This window comes from Glossina fuscipes, unplaced genomic scaffold (genome assembly GCF_014805625.2).
Source record: "Glossina fuscipes isolate IAEA_lab_2018 unplaced genomic scaffold, Yale_Gfus_2 1, whole genome shotgun sequence".
Taxonomy (NCBI): Eukaryota; Metazoa; Arthropoda; class Insecta; order Diptera; family Glossinidae; genus Glossina; species Glossina fuscipes.
In genome coordinates this window covers 37,293,856-37,317,278 of record NW_023998415.1, presented here as the reverse complement: position 1 = coordinate 37,317,278, position 23,423 = coordinate 37,293,856, and the positions used below count along the sequence as shown (strand labels likewise).

Sequence of the window (23,423 nt, the reverse complement as noted above, 5' to 3'; positions counted from 1 at the left end):
TTATTATTATTATTATTATTATTATTATTATTATTATTATTATTATTACTATTATTTATTTATTTTTTTGACTTAGCTGACGCTTGTTGGGAATGTTAAGCTGTTATAATGTCGGGCATTTTACCGAGTCGTACATTTTATGAACTTTTACAATTCTTTACGAACGGCGGTATTCAATTAAACATTTTTCTTCTTTCCGATTCCGATTTATAGTAGAGTAAAACTGTAAAATGTAGAGCTCAATACTGCGAATTAAAATTCATTACTTATGAACTACTTCTTCATACGTAAGACCTTACGCCTATAATTAGAAAATCATCACACAATAATTTAGAAATATTAATTGCAAAAGTCTCGTGTGAACTTTACATAACACAATGTCATTACATTTATCATCAAAATTTTTTTTTTTTTCTTTTCCTTCTAAATTTTGTCTTCGAATTTTCATAGAAGCTTTCTTTTTTTTTGCAGTTTCCACAAGCTCTCTTTCAAAGGAACATTTTATTCAAAGCAAAAAAAAAAACAAAAAAAAAAAATGTGTGCGTACATTTTTCTGCCTCGACGGCGGGAATGTCCATCACAAATTTCGCTTGTTTAATTACGCTTAAGCTTGCTCTCTCTATATATCCCCATTCAATATATATATTCACATTTTCATTACGTATCGGATGCCCAATTATCCAAGCACACATACATACCAGTTATGATAAGGTTCAATTAAGTTTGAACACCCCAAACAATTCAGAATCATTTTTCGAATCGATTCAAGACCGTCTGTCCATCTGTCTGCCAATTGTTTAAGCAGAGATCAAAAGTTTTTGAGTTATTTTGACATGCATGAAGCGCTCTGTTGCGAAGAAACCCATTCATATAATGATATATATATATATATATATATATATATATTGAAAATATTGCTATATGAATAAAATTTGTCATGTTTAACATTTTCCGGCAATAAAAGGCGAAAAATTATAGTTTGGCATTATGATTGCATACAGAAAATACGGATGGGATGGGAGCATTTTTTTAAACTTCCATAACCGTAAGCGTAATTGTTCTTAATTTTACATTTCATGTTTGATGAATGAAAAATCATTTATTATTTGGCTTAGTCGACTTTTCCATTATTTCAATGTACAGGGTGGGCAAATTTAGATATGCATCATATTTTTATGCAAAGGCTAAGCATAAATTCACGGTACTCTTTCATTTTTATACAAATCGCATTTTATAGGCTTGTCATTGTCATCCATTCTCTCGCATTTTAAATACATTTTAGCTTCATTCATAGTTGGAATTAATGATGTCTTAAATATAATGCAAAAAATATATGAATCGAATACGAATGAATAATAATAGCAATTGATTTTTTTTATTGTCGGGAATAGGATCAAATCCAAGTCAAAATGAAAACATTATAAACACTTTGGGTAGTCCTAAGACGACTGGACCTGCCACCCCCCTAACAACTTCCAGTCCAATTGCAACTAGCATTATAGATGAGAATGAGGATCAAATGCCTGCACCAGTTAATGATAATAACGAAGTTAGTACCACACCTCCCTCTCATCATTCAGTTACATACGGTGATTATGCGTTAGTAACACCAAAGTCGTCACGTAACAGCTTAGGAATCGTAGCAAGCGGTGGAGCAGGAGGAGGAGGAGGAGGAGGAGGAGGAGGAGGAGGAGGAGGAGGAGAAAGAGGAGGAGGAGGAGTAGGAGTAGGAGTAGGAGTAGTAGTACTAGCAGCAGGAGTAGCAGCCGGGGCTGGTGGAGTTGGCGCGCCAGGAATAGCTAATATAACGACTTCATCGCCAATACATAGCGGTGATAATAATGCTTTCAGTACCATTAACATAGCTAATGATGAAAATCCATTACCTCAAAATTTATCCAATATTAGCGACGCTAGCGGCAATAATTTAAATGAATCACAGTTAATAATTGGCAATAATGCGGATAACGTCGTTAACGTAATCAATATGGGACAGCAACAACATCAATTCCAATTGAATAATCAAAATATTAATAGCTGTTGTAATAGCGGTAATAGCAATAATAACAATTCTGTTGATGCACAGAATAACGCCAATCGACTTAATACCCAACCATTAACGGCTGCAGTTGCGTCGACAGCAACTAATACGGCATTACCGGCATTAGGCAATAATTCCGCAATGATACCGCAGAGGCAGTCTTTACTGCCATGGGGTACACACTCACGCAGTTCCGTTGTCAATATGATACCATATACGTTAGCTACCAGTGTCGGTGTTACAAATCAAAATGAAAATAATGATAACAATAGCTTAAGGCCAGGCGAAATTGTGATGCGTAATCTATTCTTAGATTTCACTTTGCAAGCGGAAAAGAAAATTGAACTTGTAATGCTCGAAAGTGCCGATAAAACTCTATCGAAATTGTTGCAACGCGGCGAAGATCAACAATTTGATCAATTGTTATCGGCTTTAGGTAGTGTTGCTGAGCATTGTTTGCCTTCGTTATTGCATACGCTATTGGCTTGGCATCGACGGCAATTGTCCGATGCGGAAATTAAAAATGATTTGAAACGTATGGAGAAATCAGCGAACGCCAGCAAACCTATGAATGGCATTGAATTGGAATTTCAATTGCAACGAAGAGAAGCTGCCGTTGAATTCATTTTCTGTTTAGCTCTCATCGAAATTTTAAAGCAATTACCATTTCATCCGGGTCATGAGGACTTGGTGCGTAGTATTGAAAATTTGGCTTTCAAACATTTTAAATACAAAGACGGTTTGCAAAACAATCCCAACGCCCATAATATACATATTATAGCGGACTTATACGCTGAGGTAATCGGTGTTTTGGCCCAATCCCGTTTCAGTTCGGTGCGTAAACGTTTCATGAATGAATTAAAAGATTTAAGAGCCAAAGAGCCCTCTCCACACACCACGCAAAGCATAATTAGTTTGTTAATGGGTATGAAATTTTTTCGCGTAAAGGTACGTATTATTGCCATTTCCTATATTCATTTGAAATCTATGCATACCGCCTTGTAAAAATTTCGACAAGCATTCATTAGCAGGTGTTTTTCCGCGCATTTGTAACGCACTTGGAATACCATAAATTACCGAACCGAAGACCGAAAGCATTAAACGCATTATCTGGCGAGATAAAATCTGTCTTTTTCGATGTCGTCTTTCCTTCTGTTTTCTTTTCGACTCAAAAGGTAAAAGACTAGAGGCGAGTGCGTGTGCGTGTCTCGTATATATTTTGGGATATTCCGTTATCGTCGTTGTTCCGATCTCCAATATGCGGATAAGTTGGACCGAAAAGACTTTAAAATGAGTTAGCCCGGTATTCAACCTTAATGGAGGTATCGACCTTAAATTTACCTGATTTTTTTTTTGGTGGTTTATGCATAGATCCGTTATTTATAAAATATTTCTATATGTATTCTCTATCCATTGTTACAGATGGTGCCTATTGAAGAATTTGAGGCATCATTTCAATTCATGCATGAATGCGGTCAATATTTCTTAGAATTAAAAGATAAGGATATTAAGCACGCCTTGGCTGGTCTATTCGTCGAAATTCTTGTACCCGTAGCCGCAGTAAGTTTCGATATAACTCATAGCACACTACAGATGTAAATGGTTATGTTATCTTTCAGGCCGTTAAAAATGAAGTGAACGTACCCTGCGTTAAAAATTTCGTTGAGTTATTGTATGTGCAAACACTGGACGCTTCTACGAAATCGAAACATCGTTTAGCTCTTTTCCCTTTGGTAACATGTCTGCTATGCGTTTCGCAGAAGACATTCTTCCTATCGAATTGGCATTACTTTTTGGCCATGTGCTTGAGTAATTTAAAAAATCGTGATTCAAAAATGAGCCGTGTAGCCTTGGAGTCCTTATATCGCCTATTATGGGTTTACATGATACGTATTAAATGTGAATCGAATTCGGCTACACATTCGCGCCTGCAAAGTATTGTAAATTCATTATTTCCCAAGTAAGATTCCCTGTAACTCTGTAAATGTACCAAATTATAAAATATATTTATTTATATATTTTTTTTCTTCTTTTCGGTATCTTAATTCTTTAATAAAGGGGCTCGAAAGGTGTTGTACCGCGAGACACACCACTTAATATTTTCGTTAAGATAATACAATTTATAGCTCAAGAACGCTTAGATTTTGCTATGCGTGAAATAGTTTATGATCTGCTGTGCGTAGGGCGCTCTATTAAGGTAGCGGTTTCCAAAAAATGCCCTCGACAAACGAATTAAATTATATTCTATATATTTACTTATTTCAGCTAATACTTAATCCCGAACGTATGAGTATTGGCTTGCGTGCTTTCTTAGTGGTCGCTGATTCTCTACAGCAGAAGGACGGCGAACCTCCAATGCCTCGCACAGTACCTGTCTTGCCCTCCGGCAATACGTTGCGTGTTAAGAAAACCTATATCAACAAAATGCTAACGGATGACACTGCGCGTAGTATCGGCATGTCGACGTATTTTCCACACGTGAGACGTGTATTTGTCGATATACTGCGAGCCCTGGATGTTCATTATGGGCGTCCACTAATGATGACGAATACACAAAATCAAAATAAAGAGCCCGATGAAATGCTCTCGGGCGAACGTAAACCTCGCATTGATCTCTTTCGTACTTGTGTGGCGGCCGTGCCTCGTTTAATTCCCGATACAATGACACCGCAAGAGTTAGTGGACTTATTGTCGCGTCTCACGGTGCACATGGACGAGGAGTTGCGTATGTTAACGCATCAATCATTACAAACGTTGGTAATCGATTTTCCGGATTGGCGTCAGGATGTCGTGCACGGTTACACACAGTTTCTGGTGCGCGATGTCACCGACACCTATCCGCAATTATTGGAGAATTGCACTCGTATGCTGTTTGTCTTTTTAAATATATGGCGATGTGCCATTAATGTTAATGGCAATAGTTCTACTGGTGGTAATAATTTAAAGACACCCACCGCCAGTGGTAACGTAGCCGCTTCAACAAACATTACCATTGGGCCAACGAATAATCAAGGTCTCGCTGGAGCGGGTGGTGTGATTAACGTTGGTATTGGTAAGGATACTGCAACCAGTCAACTCTCGAGTGTCAGTAATGCGAAAAATACCAATTCGAGTGCGACTTCAAGCATTACTTCGAGTGGCATTTCAACCATAACACAAACAACTGTAATAAATATGGCGGATGCAAATAAAAAGAATGAAATTCCTTTAGCTACAACGCTGCACTTTGTGGAGGGTTACGCTTTAGTACTCTTATGTAATTATCGGCCTTATCTACGTAAGCTAGCGGCGATGATACTGAAAGAAGTAAAGAATCTTATGAAAGCTTTATGTTTACCCGAAAACGAACCGCCATTACTCGATGTTATTGACAAATGCTGTCCACAGGTTTGTTAATGCAAGACGCATTTATTTACATAATTAGATGTTTTCTTTAGATTTTAGAAAAATGCTTGCCACATTTGCCTCAAACCGAAAAGACGGCCATACTAAATGCCACACAAATCGACTTACAGTGGATAGCTGAACGTTCTAGTGGTGTTTGGTTGGGTGGACAAACTGATGGTGAAGATTTTTAAAGGATTCCTATTAAAAAAGATAACATTTATTTGTTTTATTTTTTTTTTTATTTTTTTTTTTTTTTATTTTTTATTTTGTTTTGTTATTGTTCAGATAATTCAAAGTCTTCCACATCTACACTGAATTTATCACAAAGTAGTGCCATGCCTCAACAACAATTTGATCCCTGGTCGGTTTGTTTATTTGGCTTCCTCGAAAGAGATCGTATACTACAAAAATGCCCGTCAGTTGTAACTCAGGCGTGGCCTATATGCTATGTTAGAGTAACAACGCTATATAGTGTAATCGATCCAACGTAAGTAGTTTTATCGAATTTATAAACAATAATAATGTGTATTATCTTCTTAAGACCGGTGAGCGATAATCGCGCATCACTTTTGCGTTCGTCGGCTCCCACAAAGAAAGTGCCCACCGAAAGTCAAAAAGATTTGTATTTACGTTTATGGCGAAATCAGGTGGCTATGGCTATGCGTTTAGTACCTCAAATACCTAGTGTTGCCATACGCTGCGCCTCTCCCGATCTAAGCTTAAGGTAAGTAGTTTCACGTCTTGTTCATCACACGGCCTGTTTATGTTGTCCTTCGCTCATCCATCCCCCATCATATTCACATTTTCATTCCTACCATACATTCATTTTGTAAATGTTCACATATTCTCTAGGCGTTTAATATTTTATTATTTTATTATTCTTGTTCTTCGTTTTTTTTTAGTATAACTAATAATAATTAGCACTTTTTGTGTGTTTTCGTTGGCTTCAGTTGGTATTTTATTAATCATATATCATGTACTTACAAGACAGGTAGGCGTATAGCATATGTACCACTTGACAAAAAAAAAAAAAAAAAAACAAAAAAACCTATTAATGTAGTCATTATTTATACATATTTTTGTATATGTTGTTGGATAGCATTAATAAGATCGGTAAATTTTAGACAATAGCAAAAGTCTTTTGTATTTAACGCGCGAAACTTTTAAAATGGAACCGCCATTTCCATTTTGAAGGAGATGCTGAAATTAGCCAATCTAGCATCTAATATGTTCAATAAAAATACAAACAAATTGATGATCAAATTTTTTTTGCTACCAGGATATTGTCGCGTGAAGATTAAATATGCTATGAGCATTTGTGATTCTGGCATTTACACGAACACATTTGCGAAAATTTTATGAAAAAATTTCCTTATTATTAAATATTTTTTGTTTTGTTTTTTTTGCTCTTCAAGGCCGTTAAATATTTGAGTTTCACTTTTAAAATAATTTGAAAAAAGAAAAAAATCCAACTCACCAGGCAAGGCAATAACTCTATTTATAAATTATAAAAAGATGAAGAGCGATTGTGGTCGAAAATTGACCATATTTATGTAGCAATAAAGGTATCTATCCTTTGAAGAAACTTTTAAAATCGGGAAACATTGAAATTACACATCAAAAGCAATTATACTGTCTATGATAAGCAATAATATATATTCAATTACATGCATATGCGGCCAAGTAATGAATAAATAGAGAAATTTATTACAATTTTCTTCATACTGATGACCAGACATGTTGGAGATTATGATGAACTAAAAAGATATGATCTCTAGTTTGCTAAATGCACAAGTTCTATTTCAGCGATCCGCGTTGCAATGGCCTACAGTTTCAAATAAACTATATTTTGCTAAATCGAAAATATACCAGCTTTGGCGAACGATGTGATACTGTTGCTCCCTTCGAGATTATATTCGCCTGTTTATTCTTTTCACTTTCTTGACACTTTCGTGTCGTTCGTTAAACTCGTAGCATTTAATCGTGGGACAGAGATTGCTGCAACAAAGTTTACAAAGTAATTAATATTTTTTTTATTTTTTTTTTAAATTTATATATGGTAGAAACTTTATAGAAACATATACATTACATCTTGCTTCTTCAGACTCTAGAAGGAAAAACAAAATTGAGGAAAAGCAAAAAAATTTGGACTAGTTTTACTTTAGGACAAAAGAAATTTCAGAAGCAATTATATCTACACAATTTAAGGCAAAATGTCCAATTATTGATCGATTGACATTATTTTGAATAAAGGATTTTCATATATGATTGTGTTTAATGCTCTTTATCGTTTTTAACTCCTCTTAGCATTAATCTACGCTTTACGCTTTAGCTCTGCAAGATGTATATTTAGATAGTTTGAGAAAGTAAATAAATGTTTTTTTTTTTTATACCCATCTGTACTGTAAGATTATAGGTTATACTGATTTTGTATGTAACACCCAAGAGGAAGCTTCAGCAACCCTATAGCGTATATATATTCTTGATCAGCGTTAAATCCTGAGTTAATTTAGTCATGTCTGTCCTTCTGTGTGTCTATGTGGCGTGTGTTGTTGGCATTCTCCTGATTACAAAAATGAACTTTAAATTTTGTAGAAGCATTGAAGCAGGTTGGTATTGAAAATGGGCCAAGTCGGTCAGAGCGGAAGCGCGTGGTGTAGCGTAAACTGAACTGAACTCAACTCCGTTTTTTTCTTAACAAACATTTTTGGGATTTTCATCGTTATTCGGAAATTATAAAAGTTAGAAAGCAAAAAATTTTCCACTTCTATGTTACGAAACACCTTTAGTTCAGTTCAGCTCTGACCTTTAGGTTCAAAAATGGAATCAATCGGCCAAGTCCACGCACAGTTACGAATAATTAAATTTTATTTTTTTCACTTTTTTGAGGTTTTTTTGCTCATTCATCGTAACGCAAACAAGACCAAATGTTTAAAACTATTTCGCACACTTGTTAAATGCAGATATATTATCTTCGTAAAAATAGGTTAATTTTAAAGCGAATATGATAGAGATCGTGATTAATTTTTTCTTAATAATGCCAGGGAGATGGGTATCAAGTAAAAGAACTTTGAGAGTAGAATGCGAAAAACATAGTGGTGGGTATGCGAGGTTCGGCCTCCGCCGAATATAACTTTTTTATTTGTTTTTTTAGAGGTAGGTTGAGGCGAGGGCAAAAGATGAACTGACTTGGTTAAAATATTACAAAATTAGCTTTCTTGTCTTGATTTTTTTCACCTATTTTCGTCACGAACTAAAAATGAGATGTTTTACCTTATAAAGGCTTACTTTCTCTATGTGGTCCGAATTTAGGACTATTCATTTTTATGTCGAATTGCTACAAGCTTACTTTTCCGTCAAACGATTGAAGAGATGACACCACCTGATCCGTTTTCTGGCATTCACTTAACGAGACATTTTATAAATTCCAAATTTTTTTCATACAACTTTTTCACAATAAGACGCTTTATTCGTTTCGAACTAACTCATTGCCTACTGAGACTTAAAATGCATTGTGAAGGTTATGAAGTTATGATATCGGCTAAATAAGACAAAGCATTCATTCAGGAAGGTAAAGAACCCCTAGGTATAGGTATAACCATTTACGATCGATATATTAAGTGAGCCAATTCGAATTAACCTTTATCAGAGAAAATTAGAACTCATCAGCAAACCCATATAAATTGTGAGCGCCTATAGGGGAAATAGGGGTTTTGAAGCTGATTTACGAAAATTTGTTATATTGATTTTAAATTTCAAGCTACTTCCCCTTTCTTCCCGGTTATTCTTTATAGAAGTTAGACGGAACGCTACACTTAAGTTTATGTTATATTTATTTATAGTATCTGGCTTACCTCGATACGGTAATTTTTTGTTTTTATCTCATTGTTGTTTATGGACTTTCAACATCGAAAATGGAAATTAAATAAGCGACTCAGTGAATTTAATAAATAATTAATTAGTTTTCTTATTCCTTATACAGTAAGCAGCAGGTCGTTGACTGATCGGCTGTTGCCGGCTATATGGTTGTCTCTTTTTTTACTGTCTCTCTTCAACAAAAATATAATATTTGAATTTCCTATAATCAAACATATCCGTACATATTTCTTCATTGATTGGCACTCCTTAGAAAAGAAAGAAATACGTCATGTTGTCATTATGTCACCAGTCACAGGTATATATCAACACAAAGAAAATGTTAGTAAGCATTTATTTATATGAAAAGAAGCATTAATTTCTAACAGGTGTTTGTCATTAATTACCCAAAGGAACTATTTCACAATATCGTTATGTAATTTATTTATTTGTATATGAAATCTTATGTACCATTAACGTAACGTAAGTGAAAGCAGCTAATAACTGAAAAGCTATCCCGATTGAAAAAAAAAAAAAAAAAAAATAATAATAATAATAATCGCAAAAACATCAATTCACATATATATATTGATAATGAAATCCCTAAACGTAGCACAAAGAAATCATTCAATCGATCGTTCACTGTGACATGAAAATTTTTGCTATTTTTAATTCGTTTTTACATACAAACATAACAAAACGTTCACGGGCCAATTCTCTTGTCTTGTGTCCTTTGGCATCATTATTTCATAATTTATGTTATTGTTGTTTAATATGTTTTCATTTAACTAATTTAATATGATTTCTTGGTAACAAAAAATTATAAACAAAAAAAAAAAACAAAAAAAAAAAAAAATTCACAACAAAAAATAAATCTTTAAAAAAAACAAATGAAAATTTTTAGTTTACAAGATCAATCGGATTCCCGTTCACTATCCGATTCTTTGGATAATATACCTTCGAATGTTTTTGGACCCGAAGGAATTGTAACACGTTTCACACTGCCGCTATCCTATGGTCGTAAAGAGGCGCGACAAAAACGTTTGGGGTAAACTTTTTATTCCCTTTTTCTGTCAATTCTTGTTTATTTTTTTGTTTTTTTTTTTTTTTTTTTTTTTGTTGTTCTCAATTTTTTCTTTTATTCCCACTTTTTTGCCAATTTTAATTTAAATATCTTATGTATATTTTAAATTTTATTTAACATATTTAACTTAATTAATATTAAGTGTGAACAACGAGATATAAATAGCTATTGACAAATATGTAAAGCAATAAATAAATATATATAGTTTTTGAATGTGTCGATACTTTAAAGAGTTATTTATCAATTTGGAAAAAAAAAACAAAAAAAATGTTTATCATAATTTTTTGCTGTATTATAATGTTAAGCTGCTTTTCAATTGGTTACAGTTATTGTTATTAGTGTATGTATGTTGTTGTTTTGGTTGCTGTAGTAAAAGCATATGTTTTTCCATTTTCAAAAACGGGACATTTTTATCCTTTTTGTTAGAAAGGCGTCAACAGACACCCAAGTAGCTTAATTATTTCCTTATCTCTATGTATATGTTTAAATAAAAGAATTTTTGTATAATTATTGATTTTGCATGAACAGCGACTACTGCATTTCAATAATCAAATTATTGAAATCAACGGGAACGTGCCGACAAGGCCCGACCCTCTAGTACCCCATACTGATATCATTAAAATATGTAAGACTATATCTATTTACGATAACAAGTCCTTTTATATATATATATATATATATATATATATATGCATATATAGGAGTTAAACAATCCCGATACCTGTATACTAAAATAGGCAGCGATTGAGCCTTAGCGGAGCTTTTATTGTTTTTTAAAAAGGTAAAGTTAAGCTCATTAGAATAGCGAAGATTTCCGAAAATAAGCTGCGCCGATTGACGAGCGGATCTTAAAAAGATTAAGTAACGAAGTTTTATTCACCTTGCGAAAAATCATAGTTGAACATGATATGTAATTTGAAAAATAAAGTCACTTGCGGGACCGCCATTTTGAGCGTTCGAAAGCACTTGTGTTCAACTTTTCGATTGTCGTGGAATAAATCCAGATTAAATCGCGTGCGCAGATGAACATATGCTCTCGTTTGTTACATAAACTTTTTTGCGTACAGGCTCTACATGGAATCTAAATTTTTTTTTATTTATTTATTTATTTATTTTTTTTTTTTTCACTGAAATAAGTGTAACGTGTAAACTAAAGGTCGAAATCTTATGAAATTTATACACATTTCCTTTAAAGGTTGGTACTACGTAAAAATTGCATGCACTTGTCAATAGGGACGATATGATTAGTCATCGAGCGAGGTGTACTTATGTACTTTATAAAATCTGTAGATGGAGAAAGGAGAGAAACTTTGCTTTGCCTCTTACCTAGAAAAAAATTTCTATTTGTTAGAGACACTGACTGTTCGAATATGAGTTTAATTTTTTTTTGTTTCGATTTAGTTCCGCTTGAAATTGTTGGTCAGAGTCTTCAATTTCAATGAATTACATTTGAATGCTTAAAAGGGAAAGTATCCGCTCTCATCTTATATTTACTAGATGCATAGTAGGTATCAAAGAATCGGGTCTCTCCCTTATATAATTAAATATCAAATAACTTTTGCTTAAATAAATTTTCAAATGCAACTGAAACACTTAGATTCGGCCTATGCCGAATATGAGCGATACCCTCCACCGCACAATTGTGAGGAAGATTTGCACAAACGTAGCAACAGTATAATCGGTAACATTTTCTGAAAAAAAAAAAAAGTTCGCAATCAAAATTTGTTCGATGGACGTAATACTTAAGTAATCCATATATTTACTGTTGTTAATCAACAAAGTTACGCATCCGAGAGAGATCAGTCGATTGAAGACTAGAACTAGGGAACTAACGTTATGATGATAATTAGTGGAGGGTATAGTAATAATAAGATTGTAATCTAATAAGGAGCCTCATATTGGAAAAGAAGAGAATGCAACTTTTAACCTTTAATTTTTTTTTATTCATGTTTTTTTTTTTTTTGTGCAATAAAAAGAGGAATTTTACATTTTAATTGGTTTCACTTTCACGTTGATTTAAATTTGAATTTTTATTTTTTTTTTAATTACTCTGTTATTATGTTCCATATTTTTCTATATATATATATATAGTCCAAGCTGCATTCTTTTTCTTTTTTGTTATTTTAACTTTAGATTTTCTCTCTGTTTACTTCCTAACTGAAGAAATTAGTTACAAATAAAAACGAAAAACATTATTTTCCTTTGTATAATTTCATACAATTTTCATATGTACTTTACAGCTCTTCACCAGATAGTTTGAATGCCGATCGTAGTGATAAATCCGCTTTGGGTTCGGCTTCACCGCAAGCTTTATATAAGCTAGTAGTGCCGTTGCTGCGTTGTGAGGTAGCAGATGTACGTGATGCTGCCGTTAATGCGCTTGGCATGATTAACCATGATGCTCTCAAGTACGTGAAAATATATTTTATAATGAAGGACACATCTTTAGATAAGATACTCTGTTAGTCGTGCAAATTGCATCTTTATATCAGATGATTGCATAAATTCGTATCATTTTTTTTATATATATTTTAAATTAACTTGACGAAATTTACAAAATTCTTGTAATTATTCATCAGAGGGGGAGGGGAACCCAAATATTGAACCAAGTAATTTGACAAGTTTTCTTTCGAAATTAATTCTACACCTTCTAAGAGATTTCAGCTGAGAACGACACAAATGATGATGAAGGACAAGAACCGTTCAATACGATTAATGCATTAACATATCCTATCCATGTTGTGATGAACGTGATCATACCTTTTCTTTTGATCAATTCTAATTGCTGACAATAGAAGGCATATTGCATCATTCCAGACCGCTGTCACCACTGGATAACAATTTTCTGCACATGATGCACTTTTCTGCATTGTGTTACCCATATATTGAGCTTCTTTTTGTACCCAGCCCTTAAAATTGTTTTTTGATTACTTTGCAAATGAATGCAACGATTCGTCATAAGTCCGAACTTGCATCCGGCATAGTTCCAGAGTGTGACATAGCAAATCGTTTGCTAAACCGCTGCTGACATTGTGATAAACCATTTTCATCCTAAACAACATAAATTTTTTCATATGCCTGCGAAGCTTTACTCTTTCAATGGAATTGATATTGTTAAATACAATGGAATTTTTTTTCCACATTTTAGCCCATTGCCAGGACGCAGGTACTTTCGACTGAATCAATCGTATGTTACAATGTTTTTGACTTTTTGTTACTTATACATTGTCGCTTTTCAAACTGAGTACAGTAAGGTTTTTATACGCGACTCTGAGCCCCTTTACTGAGAAAGACGCCACGAAGTGTTTTTTCTCGTACTTTACAATTATTTCTAATCGCTTGATTTTTGCGCCACGCTGGAAATATATATATATCCTTATACATATATATATATATATATATATATATATCCTTATACATATATATATATATATATATATATCCTAATATATATAATATATATATCCTAATATATATATATACATACCCTTTTGGTTGATATAAAAGCAGAGACTGTGACGGTAATCGGTATAATTCAAAAAATAAGCAATAGTTTATTTTTGCTTTGAAAAAAGTTCATCGCTCAAATATTCAAATCAGTGACGCTTTTTAAATAGCGAGATGTGTTCTATGTACAAATTAAACTCAAGTCAACTAAGAGTAAGTCAAATAAATCGAGCACGTAATCGTGCATTCACATAATCGCTTATTAAAAATATGTAAACATTTGAAATTAAGTTAAAGACAACAGCAACAAAAAAGTGATGATGATGATGATGATAACGATTACTTGGTTTGTTTTCTTTTTCATTTCCCAGAGATATAATGGAGGAACTCGTTGTCTACATACGTGAAGCGGTTGATAGAAAGCAAGAGAATATGAGACGGCGTCGTAGACGTGATGCTTTACGTTTACAGTTGGTGCGAGTATTAGAGAAAATTGCTGAAAACGGTACATTTGGCGTTTGGTAAGTAATCGCAACACTGCAATGAATCCAAAAAACGAATGTACATTTGTTTGCATTGATACTAGACCAATAAATCAAACCAAATACTGTGCGTGACTATATGAAAGTTTTGCTGTGGCGAACACCCGATCACATTTTCATGCCATAAATCAATTTTGCAAAAGCATATCCATTTGTAAACGACTTGCATGCATGACATGGCATGTATTGAATAAGAATTCTCGGAAATGTTTTCTAGTCTTGTTGCATGCAGAGTCCGAAATTGTTTTCGCCGTACTCATTGCTTTACTCATTATCATAAAAGTCCATTTGCTTATTCTATGCAGATTAAGTCCTGTTCATTTGCCAGTTAACCAGATTTGAAGTAACAGAGCTATACATGTGTTATGGCAATGCATTACATTGAATAAACTTTCAAGTCTCCTATTGAATGGCAAATGTTTACCATACCCCGTTGGCAACACACTCCCGAATCCTAAAATATATATATACTGTTATATGCTATTATGAAAAAAAAAAAAAAAAATTCGATTAACGTAATATGACTCCTTCCGCGTTGTGCGTTGTTTGCCTAAAACTATTCGCCAAAATAATGGTCAGACAATTCTTAGATCTCCTTACAACGCATTAGTTCTTTGAAGATATCGCTGCATAATCTTTCTTATTTAGTTGTGTCTTCTTATTTAGTTAACTCAAAATTCAAATATCGCTGGAGACAGACGCACATCGAGAGATCTCGTTGAAAAGATGCAAACAAATCGAAAAAGATTTCCCAAAATCAACTTTAACGCTACACTTACGGACCTCTTCGACATACAGTAATCCGCCCCTGTAATACGGTGATCTTATAACGCGTTTTCAATTTACGCGATTTCATGTCTCTCGTATAACACATGTTTTCCTTTATAAAACACGGATAGCGGGGATTTTTCACGTTATATTTCTGTACTGTGACTTATATCAGATAGCTTTGACATTAAATAACGATATAATAAATCTAGTGGTCAAAGCCACTTCCATGTTCGGTGCAAAAATTCTCCCAATCGATTCGCTACGATACATCCAATATTAACGATACACTATTTTTTCTTCCCCTTTCTTACTAATAAATATACCGAGGATGTCTATTTTCCGGTTCTTCATTTATTTCGATAATACTATCTCATTTTATGGCGCCATGAAAGTGTCGAAAATAATAATTTCATCTTTCTAGTATTTGTAAGGAGATGTAAGAATTTTCTGTCTTTATATCCATCAAGTAGATGCATTTTTGCTTTATATTCCCAAGTATCAAGTACAACTGTGAAAGAACTAAATTTTCACTCTCTACAATATGAAGTGAACGCGGCTGATTTTTTCTATTTTCAAAATAAAAGGTTTTGTCGCACAGTCGCGTAGACCTTGTGGGCGTGTCTTTGGAAAAGTTGAGATCACTTTCAAATTTTTTTGCAAATTTTTAGGCGATATTTTCATTTCCGCTAGCGGGACAACGTTTAGCACAGATACTGCGCTGTTGGACAGACGGACTGATGGATAGACCGTCGGACCCATATGTCCAAAACTTGAAACTGCGCCTTATAAAGGTATTGCAAAAAATAAATAAATAAATAAATGAAATTTTGATACACTATATAATATTTTGACTAGGCGTGGTCAATTTTTGCCATTTTTGTACAGGCGATACACCATCATCTGCCTTATAAATAAAACGTTTTTTTTTTTTTCTTTAACAATTTTTCATTGAATGGTAGAAAGGCCATTACAATAATTGTGTTTGAGGAAATTATTAAGCATTTATTTAAGTATTGAAAAAAAATTATTTTTAAAAAATATTAAAAATAATGGCAGTGCCAGAGGAGGGCAAGAAGGCAATCCTTCGTCAACAAAATAATGTTTAAATAAATGCATCCGATATCTTTTACGCATTCCTTTAAAAAATGTTATTTTAAAGACTTGAAAATTGTTGCGGTTATGCTGCTCGTCATTTCGAACCATCGCTTATTGAGGAAAACGCGATTAAAAAGTTACACATACATTCTTTTTTATTATAGTTATTCAAAAAAAATTTTTTTTAAACTTTTACCATTGGTATGCAATCAAAGAACCATAAAAGTGCTCTTGTATGTTCACTTACTTGTAGCATAACGCGTAGCATAAATGGTTCTTTTAGAGTAATTTTCCGCTTGCACGCTGGAAAATGGGGTAGGTTAATAAAATGTACCCGCAGAGTTTTTATAAAGAGCATGTGTATATATGTATGTATGTATATATAAATGTAAAATGCATATGTTTCTTAACTGACCTCGCCAGTCATAATCGAAAATGAGAAAATTTTCTATTCGTAGAAAATTACTTCGCTTTAAATAAATATCTATATGTATACAATTTTTTTAAGTTATTAAAATCTTTATATATAAAAAATAATAATTTCCGTTATAAGAATCGGATGAAAATTCTTAGGTTATATATAACTTTTAAATTTGACAAACAGCCATCTCTGTAGCTACGGTATACTCGTAGATTTGTTTCTACTGCCCCTTGAAGATATGCTATTGAATTCAATTTAATATCGTTACGGGATTTTTAAAATACGTTTTTAGATGAATGCAGTTTTTCTTATGCAGTCGTTATCTTATTATTTACTTTGCAGTACTTGTGTTTTAGAGCGCGATACAATGTCGCTGCATCCAACATTTGTTGAATATATTGAAGGTGCTATGCAATATTTAATATCTGAGACTGATAAGGATAATATTAGTATACGTGAAGTTAAGGCACATTTTTGTAATTTTATACGCAAAATGATTAAGAATTTTTCATGTAAGTACACTCTTTTTGCCTTGATCTAAATAAAAGCGGGAAATTAATGAAACTTTTCTTTTTTTTTTTTTGTTCAATTCTCTTTCTTCCTTCCTACTTTCGTTTTTTAATCATTTCGATTACGGTTTAGTGGAGTCATGCGCTACTTTATTAACACGCGATTTGAAACGTAATTTATTTAATTTGTTTGCCACGTGGTGTGGTCTATTTTCAAAACCTTTGGGGATTACCTCACAAATTGGTCAAACACCCGAAGAGGAGAAATTGCAATTTAGTGCTTTACAGGTATTTTTGGAATTTTTCCATTTCCCTCACTTCGTTTCATATATTTTAAGTTCCTAATTAAAAGTATTTTTTTTTTTTTTTTTGTGTTCTCTTCCAGGCAATGTCAGCTCTTTTGTGTTGTGGTCATGTCTTTTATACACCCTATCTTTCCGATGATGGCATTATTTATAAATGGTTGGATATGCTGCTCACGTCTAAAGATGAAAAGGTATGAAGAGTTTTGCAAAAATCATTCCAATATTATTATAATCAAATAACAAATAGTATTGCATTTGTTCATTAATTTTCGTTAGATTTATCAGTTGGCACGTGATACGGTGGTTTTGTTATTAGAATCTAATCCTGATATGGGTCAATTATTGGAATGGGTTATTGATCGTTGTTATACATCAACATCCCGTGAAGCTGATGCTTGCTTCTTAGCTTTGGCCTCAATATTTAGTGCGAGGTAAGTATTGAAAGCAATCGCTTTTTAATTTAACATTAATCAAATAAAATTCCGATTTTAAATGAATATAAACGCTAAACTAGGGCGACAACGAGCACCAATGAGGGTGGGATGTTTTATCATAATATAATTTTCTTTTTTTTTTATTTTCTATTCCGCACATTTCAGTGTTAAGATATTACAAGACCCCTCCCCCTCCCCCGACATTTGAGAATTCCTCTGAGGCGTTTATTACGGTGACGTGATTGGTCTCCAATCATAATAGCAAACAATTTGTATTCCTGTTTTACCGTTTTTGAGTTTGTATCAGCTTTGGCATTCCGAAGGAGCAATGATAAGAACACGCCGCCTTAGCGCTGTTAAGGTCAGCAAACGTTTAAAGAAAAAAAATGCTTTGTAATTTCTGATGCTATAGCTCAGAGTACGGCTGTCTCGGTTGCCATCTTGAGAGTGAAATGTAAAAAAAAGTCAACGAATTGATTGATCTGTTATGTTTGATACAAACGAGAACTGCTCTTAACTGATCGAGTCAAATTTCTATCTTACACTTTCCATTAGTGCGAATTCCTCTTTCTTTTGTATGGTCTTACCATCCATATAGAACTAACCTTTTCCATCTTTACAATAAAAGCAAAAGTTTTTAAAGGGAATGGTGATCGGTATAAAAGATTCGGTCTCAACCGAATTTAATTTACTTACTTGTTATTTTTTAGGGTAGTTTAGTCGTTACAAACGGCATTTTTATCTTATCTTCACGAATATATTTGTGTGTTTCTCATCCTTTTTTTCGCACAAATTACGTGGATTCATGAAACTTGAAGAAAAATTGCAAATGCCTCGACAAAATTGTGTTGTGAACAAATATTTTACAAAGAAGTCTGTGTTTAGAGATTAATTACGAGATATATTCCTCTTTAGTTAAATAAGCAAAACTTAGTTAATAAGTTAAGATAATTTCATTGTAACAATGATTATATAAATAATTTGTATGACACTTCCTTCCTGTTAAGCCTAATAGAATAAATAGTTGACTAATAATTGAATATGCGGAGAATGTGGTTTGCGCGAGGGAGATGAAAAAGCAGAATACTGCAAATGTATGCAAATTTTGGAGCGAAATGTTTATTAATAAACGGATTGATTGAGTTATTTTTAGCGGATTTTATTTTTAGAAGATTTGAACGATTTAATGATAGTTAATTGTTTTGGTTTGCATTGTATGGCACGTGCGCTAGAAATGAATTTCAAAAGGACCTTATTTAACAAATGTTTATATAACGCTGTGCTTCGTTGCCTAGGCAAAGTAATTCACGTTTTGGGTGGATAAACAGGACCCAAAAAAGTAATATCATTCTGCATTGATTAGATTGAATCAACATTTACACAAGGATTTGCATAAAATTTAAAGCTTTTATGATCTTTTTTTGTAGGAAAATCCCGTTATTTTTAATTTGAATTAACTCAGTTTACTTTTTTTCCTTTTTGCACATTTTTAATAATATAATACACTTTCAGAGAATATCCTTGTGATCATTACACATCAGTTATTACGGTCACGTTACTGATGACCGGTTGTCCACGTGTTGAAATACATTCGGCAGCATTACTATTGTTACAAATACTGGATAAACGTTTCTTTGGCAGCGTGGGCCCCCTGCATACAGACAATGAAAAAGGTATGTTATTATCGAATTAAAAAAGCGAACAGAAAAGTAATAATAAAAAAAAAAAAAAAAAAAAGGAAAAAAAATAATAACAATAATAATAACAATAAAAATGTACAGAATAATATCAGCAAAGTTAAATACGATTTATATCGTTACTACTACGTTGCCTACTACTTTGAAAGGTAATAACAGTATAACAATAACAATGAGATCTAAAAATAAAAAACAAGATGAAGGGGAAATGACGAAGAAGAGGAGAGCGGTGCAACCGATTTAGAATTCTCTCGATATAAATTAATTTAGGTAACAATAAGCAGTTTCATAGATTCATATGATATAAGATCTTATATACATATATACAATATATAAACTTACTCTTTGCAAATCGAGTTACATGGACTTTCGTTTGTATGTAAGGAACCTACTAAACAGTTATCGTTTTTATATGGCAGCAATGTTTCATTTTTGATATTATATTTGGAAAATAGAGCGAAAATCATAAGTTCTTTGGCAAATGTTAGCTGTGGACAACGTTGGCTCGCCTTTCGGCGCCTCGTTAAAAAAAAAGATTTCAAAAGCTAGTCCTTTATACCACCTTCAAAGCTATTTATTTTAATTAAATTGTTAACTTCGGCAAGGAGTAGGCAAAGTCAAAGTAGTTGGACATTTAATAGTACCCCAATTCGATTATATGGTTTTGACTTGAATCTTAATTGCATCTCAAAAAGCCGAGCCGAGCAGACCGAACTTTCAATTAGCATTAACACGTTCACGTTCATTTTGAAATCAGTGAGTGCTTCCAAAAAAACAATGTCTTTTTTTTTTTTTTATATTTGTTTTATCATACGAAGAATATATGGGACTGCTATGTGCATCCACCAGCACACACACAGTGAAGGTCTATAGATGGCAACCGGTTAAAAGCAACTCATGCCATAAGGGTTTTTTGTATGGAATTGCATTGTGATGCGCGATGTATACGCCAATGCACTAGAAAATCCGTTTACAAAGAAACCAATAAGTAAATGGTATAACAGGAAGAGCGTACATATGAAATTGTGGAAATACTTTCAAAGTACAATGCAGCGGGAGATAAAAAAAATACATGCATTTTTGCATACAAACAAGTTTATAGCCAAACGTGTCTCTGCGTAATTGAAGTTTTTCCACTTAACATTTGAACTACCGCGTGGGTCAATATGACCTTTCAAAATATTAGACCTAAAAAAAAAAAAAAAAAAAAAAATGATTATAAAACATGTAAAGATGCAATCATTATTTATATAATATATTCATTCACATAATCAGTTTTTCTCTACCTATTCGAGTTTTCGGGACATCGATGGCATATACGTATCGTTTGATCCATAACGTTAGAGATAAGCATATGCAAAACGTTGCTAGTCCTAGCGTTATTAAGTAGTTTTCTTTAAATTGCTTTGCTCTCTCGTGTAAAGAAATGCGTAAGAAATGCGTGCCGCATATAGCCACGTCTACCCGCTCAGTCGCTTGTTCAAATCGCGATTACTATCGCTAAACTTTTCCTACAGCAACAAATTTGTTCGACCTCAGTGTACATTCAAACTAAGTTTGAAGTGAAATCGGCTCTCTTCGGTCGATATTGATGTGAGCTTTGCATTTTCCTTATCCTTCCTTATAATCTCAAGTCACTCGCTAAATCGCTAAAGGGTTGCTTACAAGTACCAAAAATCCATTCGCAAATCTCTACAAACCATGAAAGGTCTTTGTTTTTTATTAAATATCGGTCCTAAATATCGCTTATTAATGATGCCTAATAGTGGTTGTAATGATTTATGACATATTAGAGTAATTAAAAATTGCACATATATATATTCATATGTAGACTTTTATAGTCATGACCGAAGAATGCGGCATATATTCATTTTGTTAAAACGTTTGCAATATCGCGAAGGAAGCTTAGCATAACATGTATATGCTTTCGATCAGCATCAAATTCTCAATCGAGTTAAGTATGTGTAGCTGCGCAATGTCTGTTGCAAATCTTCTACTGGCCACAAATTTTGGGACATAAACTGAGAACACTTATGCTTGCCGAAGGAAAAAAAAAATGCCTTACAAATTAAAGCATAAGGTATGTTCTATGAGCGACGCCAGAGTATTTGTACAAAAAATTGAAAAAATCAACCACGCCCATCCAATGTTATAGCATATAAAAGTTTTATTTTTTGGTCCAGAACCTTTTTAACGTTCAGAACCAATCTTTAAGAATCTCATAAAGTCTGCACATTCTTGACCAGCGTCAAATTCGAAATGCATCTACACCTATGTCCGTCTGTTTGTCTGTCCATCTATTCGTTTACCCAATTGTATCATACCTGTAGTAAACAGTATACTGTTCGCAAAAATGGAGCCATCATCCTCGCATTTGCAAGAGTATTTGAAAATGGCTTAGACCGGTCAAAGGACATGCCCACAATATGCTACATGCATTACAAATACTTTTGCTTTCCATATATTTGCTGTTTACCCATAAACTACAGCAGAAACACACGATAAACCTTTTTTTTTTCGTATTCTAGAAAAATAGAAAAAAAATGCAGCCACGCCCATTCAATTATATAGAGTAGAGAATTTTTATCATTTTTTTAAAATGCTTTTTACGATATATTGTATGCTATTCTGCCATCAAAGTATCGTATCGTATAGTTACGTACAAGTAATGGAATATACGACACAATATTTATAATGTGTTGGATACTTTGTACGTTTCATTGCAACGGAGTAGGTTGTGTCTAAAAAAAAAAAAACCAACAAAAAAATGTATTCCAATTTTTATATCTGCTTGTTCTTGCTTTCGTTTAAGATGATTTGTGGAGAGTTTTCACACAATATGTGTTTAGAGTTGAAAATCTAATTTAATTACTAAACCTATAAATAGTCGTTTAATACGCAATTAATTCTATGTAAGCCGCATCGTAAAGATCCACTTACAACGATGCGCCAAAAACCGTAGTATTGTTACATAAAATGCCCTTTTGTGAATAATATACATATCTATCAAAATCTTTGTGCGAGTAAGTTTGTACTGTTGAATTGTTAATTTTAGTTTACCATACATGTTTTATTTATGATTCTTATACGATTTACTTTATTGTTTATATTTAATTATATTATTTACTTAGTTTACTTATCTATTTAATTTATGTATAGTATAGATTCAGATAGCAGTCATAACCTAGTTTGTTGTACATACATATATAAGACTGAGTGAGCATAAAGAATATCACACGCTCGCTTAGCTCAACCACAGCACTCGACAACTGAATTACAATAATTAGTGTCGATGCCGTGAACTAAAAAGCTATAGTTCAATGGAAGCAACCGTTCTCGATAATGAGATTATGTTATAAAACTTATTTCGATTTTTACAGAGGACGCGAAAAGTATTTATAATTGAACCTGCACACTGACTACGTATTGTTTGGCAGATAGGAACGAAACAGGCGAGTCAATGACACTATTTATTAACTTTATACCATGTAGGTGACGGTAAAGATTACGAGAACACATGAATTACTTGCAGGAACTTCTATTTACTTTCAAGCGTCTTCTGATCTTAGTGCGATTGACTCGAATAAGTTTGCCTTTCATAAACAACTTTGCTTATGTGCCATTTTATAAACAAGTTACCAATATCAAATGTTATTGTGACATTTCTATGCTAATTTCCCAAATTCTTGTCAAACTTTCCATCAGTCGCTACTTGCTTCGTTAGGTATTTATATTTGGCTTTAATGCTTTTCGAACTTGAAGGGGTTGGTTCAGTTTTAAGAAATGAGTAAGTTTCGTGACACCAGCTTGGAAGCCATACTCTACTGCAAATCCG

At 33.2% G+C, this 23,423-nt stretch overlaps 1 protein-coding gene across 7 annotated transcripts in view; it reads left to right on the top strand.

Annotated features, from left to right (window-relative positions):
• The window catches only part of LOC119631536 (protein furry), a 110,912-nt gene that overhangs the window by 21,781 nt on the left and 65,708 nt on the right, over nt 1–23,423 (top strand). For 4 of the 7 annotated variants that reach the window (XM_038023842.1, XM_038023839.1, XM_038023841.1 and 1 more), the window contains exons 2-17: nt 1,392–2,989; nt 3,464–3,601; nt 3,661–4,001; nt 4,100–4,238; nt 4,307–5,428; nt 5,479–5,605; nt 5,714–5,915; nt 5,970–6,152; nt 10,188–10,331; nt 12,608–12,775; nt 14,186–14,335; nt 16,986–17,155; nt 17,286–17,440; nt 17,538–17,648; nt 17,734–17,888; nt 19,404–19,564. In XM_038023842.1, coding sequence (XP_037879770.1) covers nt 1,392–2,989; nt 3,464–3,601; nt 3,661–4,001; nt 4,100–4,238; nt 4,307–5,428; nt 5,479–5,605; nt 5,714–5,915; nt 5,970–6,152; nt 10,188–10,331; nt 12,608–12,775; nt 14,186–14,335; nt 16,986–17,155; nt 17,286–17,440; nt 17,538–17,648; nt 17,734–17,888; nt 19,404–19,564 — 5,064 coding nt within the window. The remainder of the gene's footprint in view (nt 1–1,391; nt 2,990–3,463; nt 3,602–3,660; nt 4,002–4,099; nt 4,239–4,306; nt 5,429–5,478; nt 5,606–5,713; nt 5,916–5,969; nt 6,153–10,187; nt 10,332–12,607; nt 12,776–14,185; nt 14,336–16,985; nt 17,156–17,285; nt 17,441–17,537; nt 17,649–17,733; nt 17,889–19,403; nt 19,565–23,423) is intronic. The other 3 variants (XM_038023845.1, XM_038023843.1, XM_038023844.1) reach the window with 1 other exon arrangement.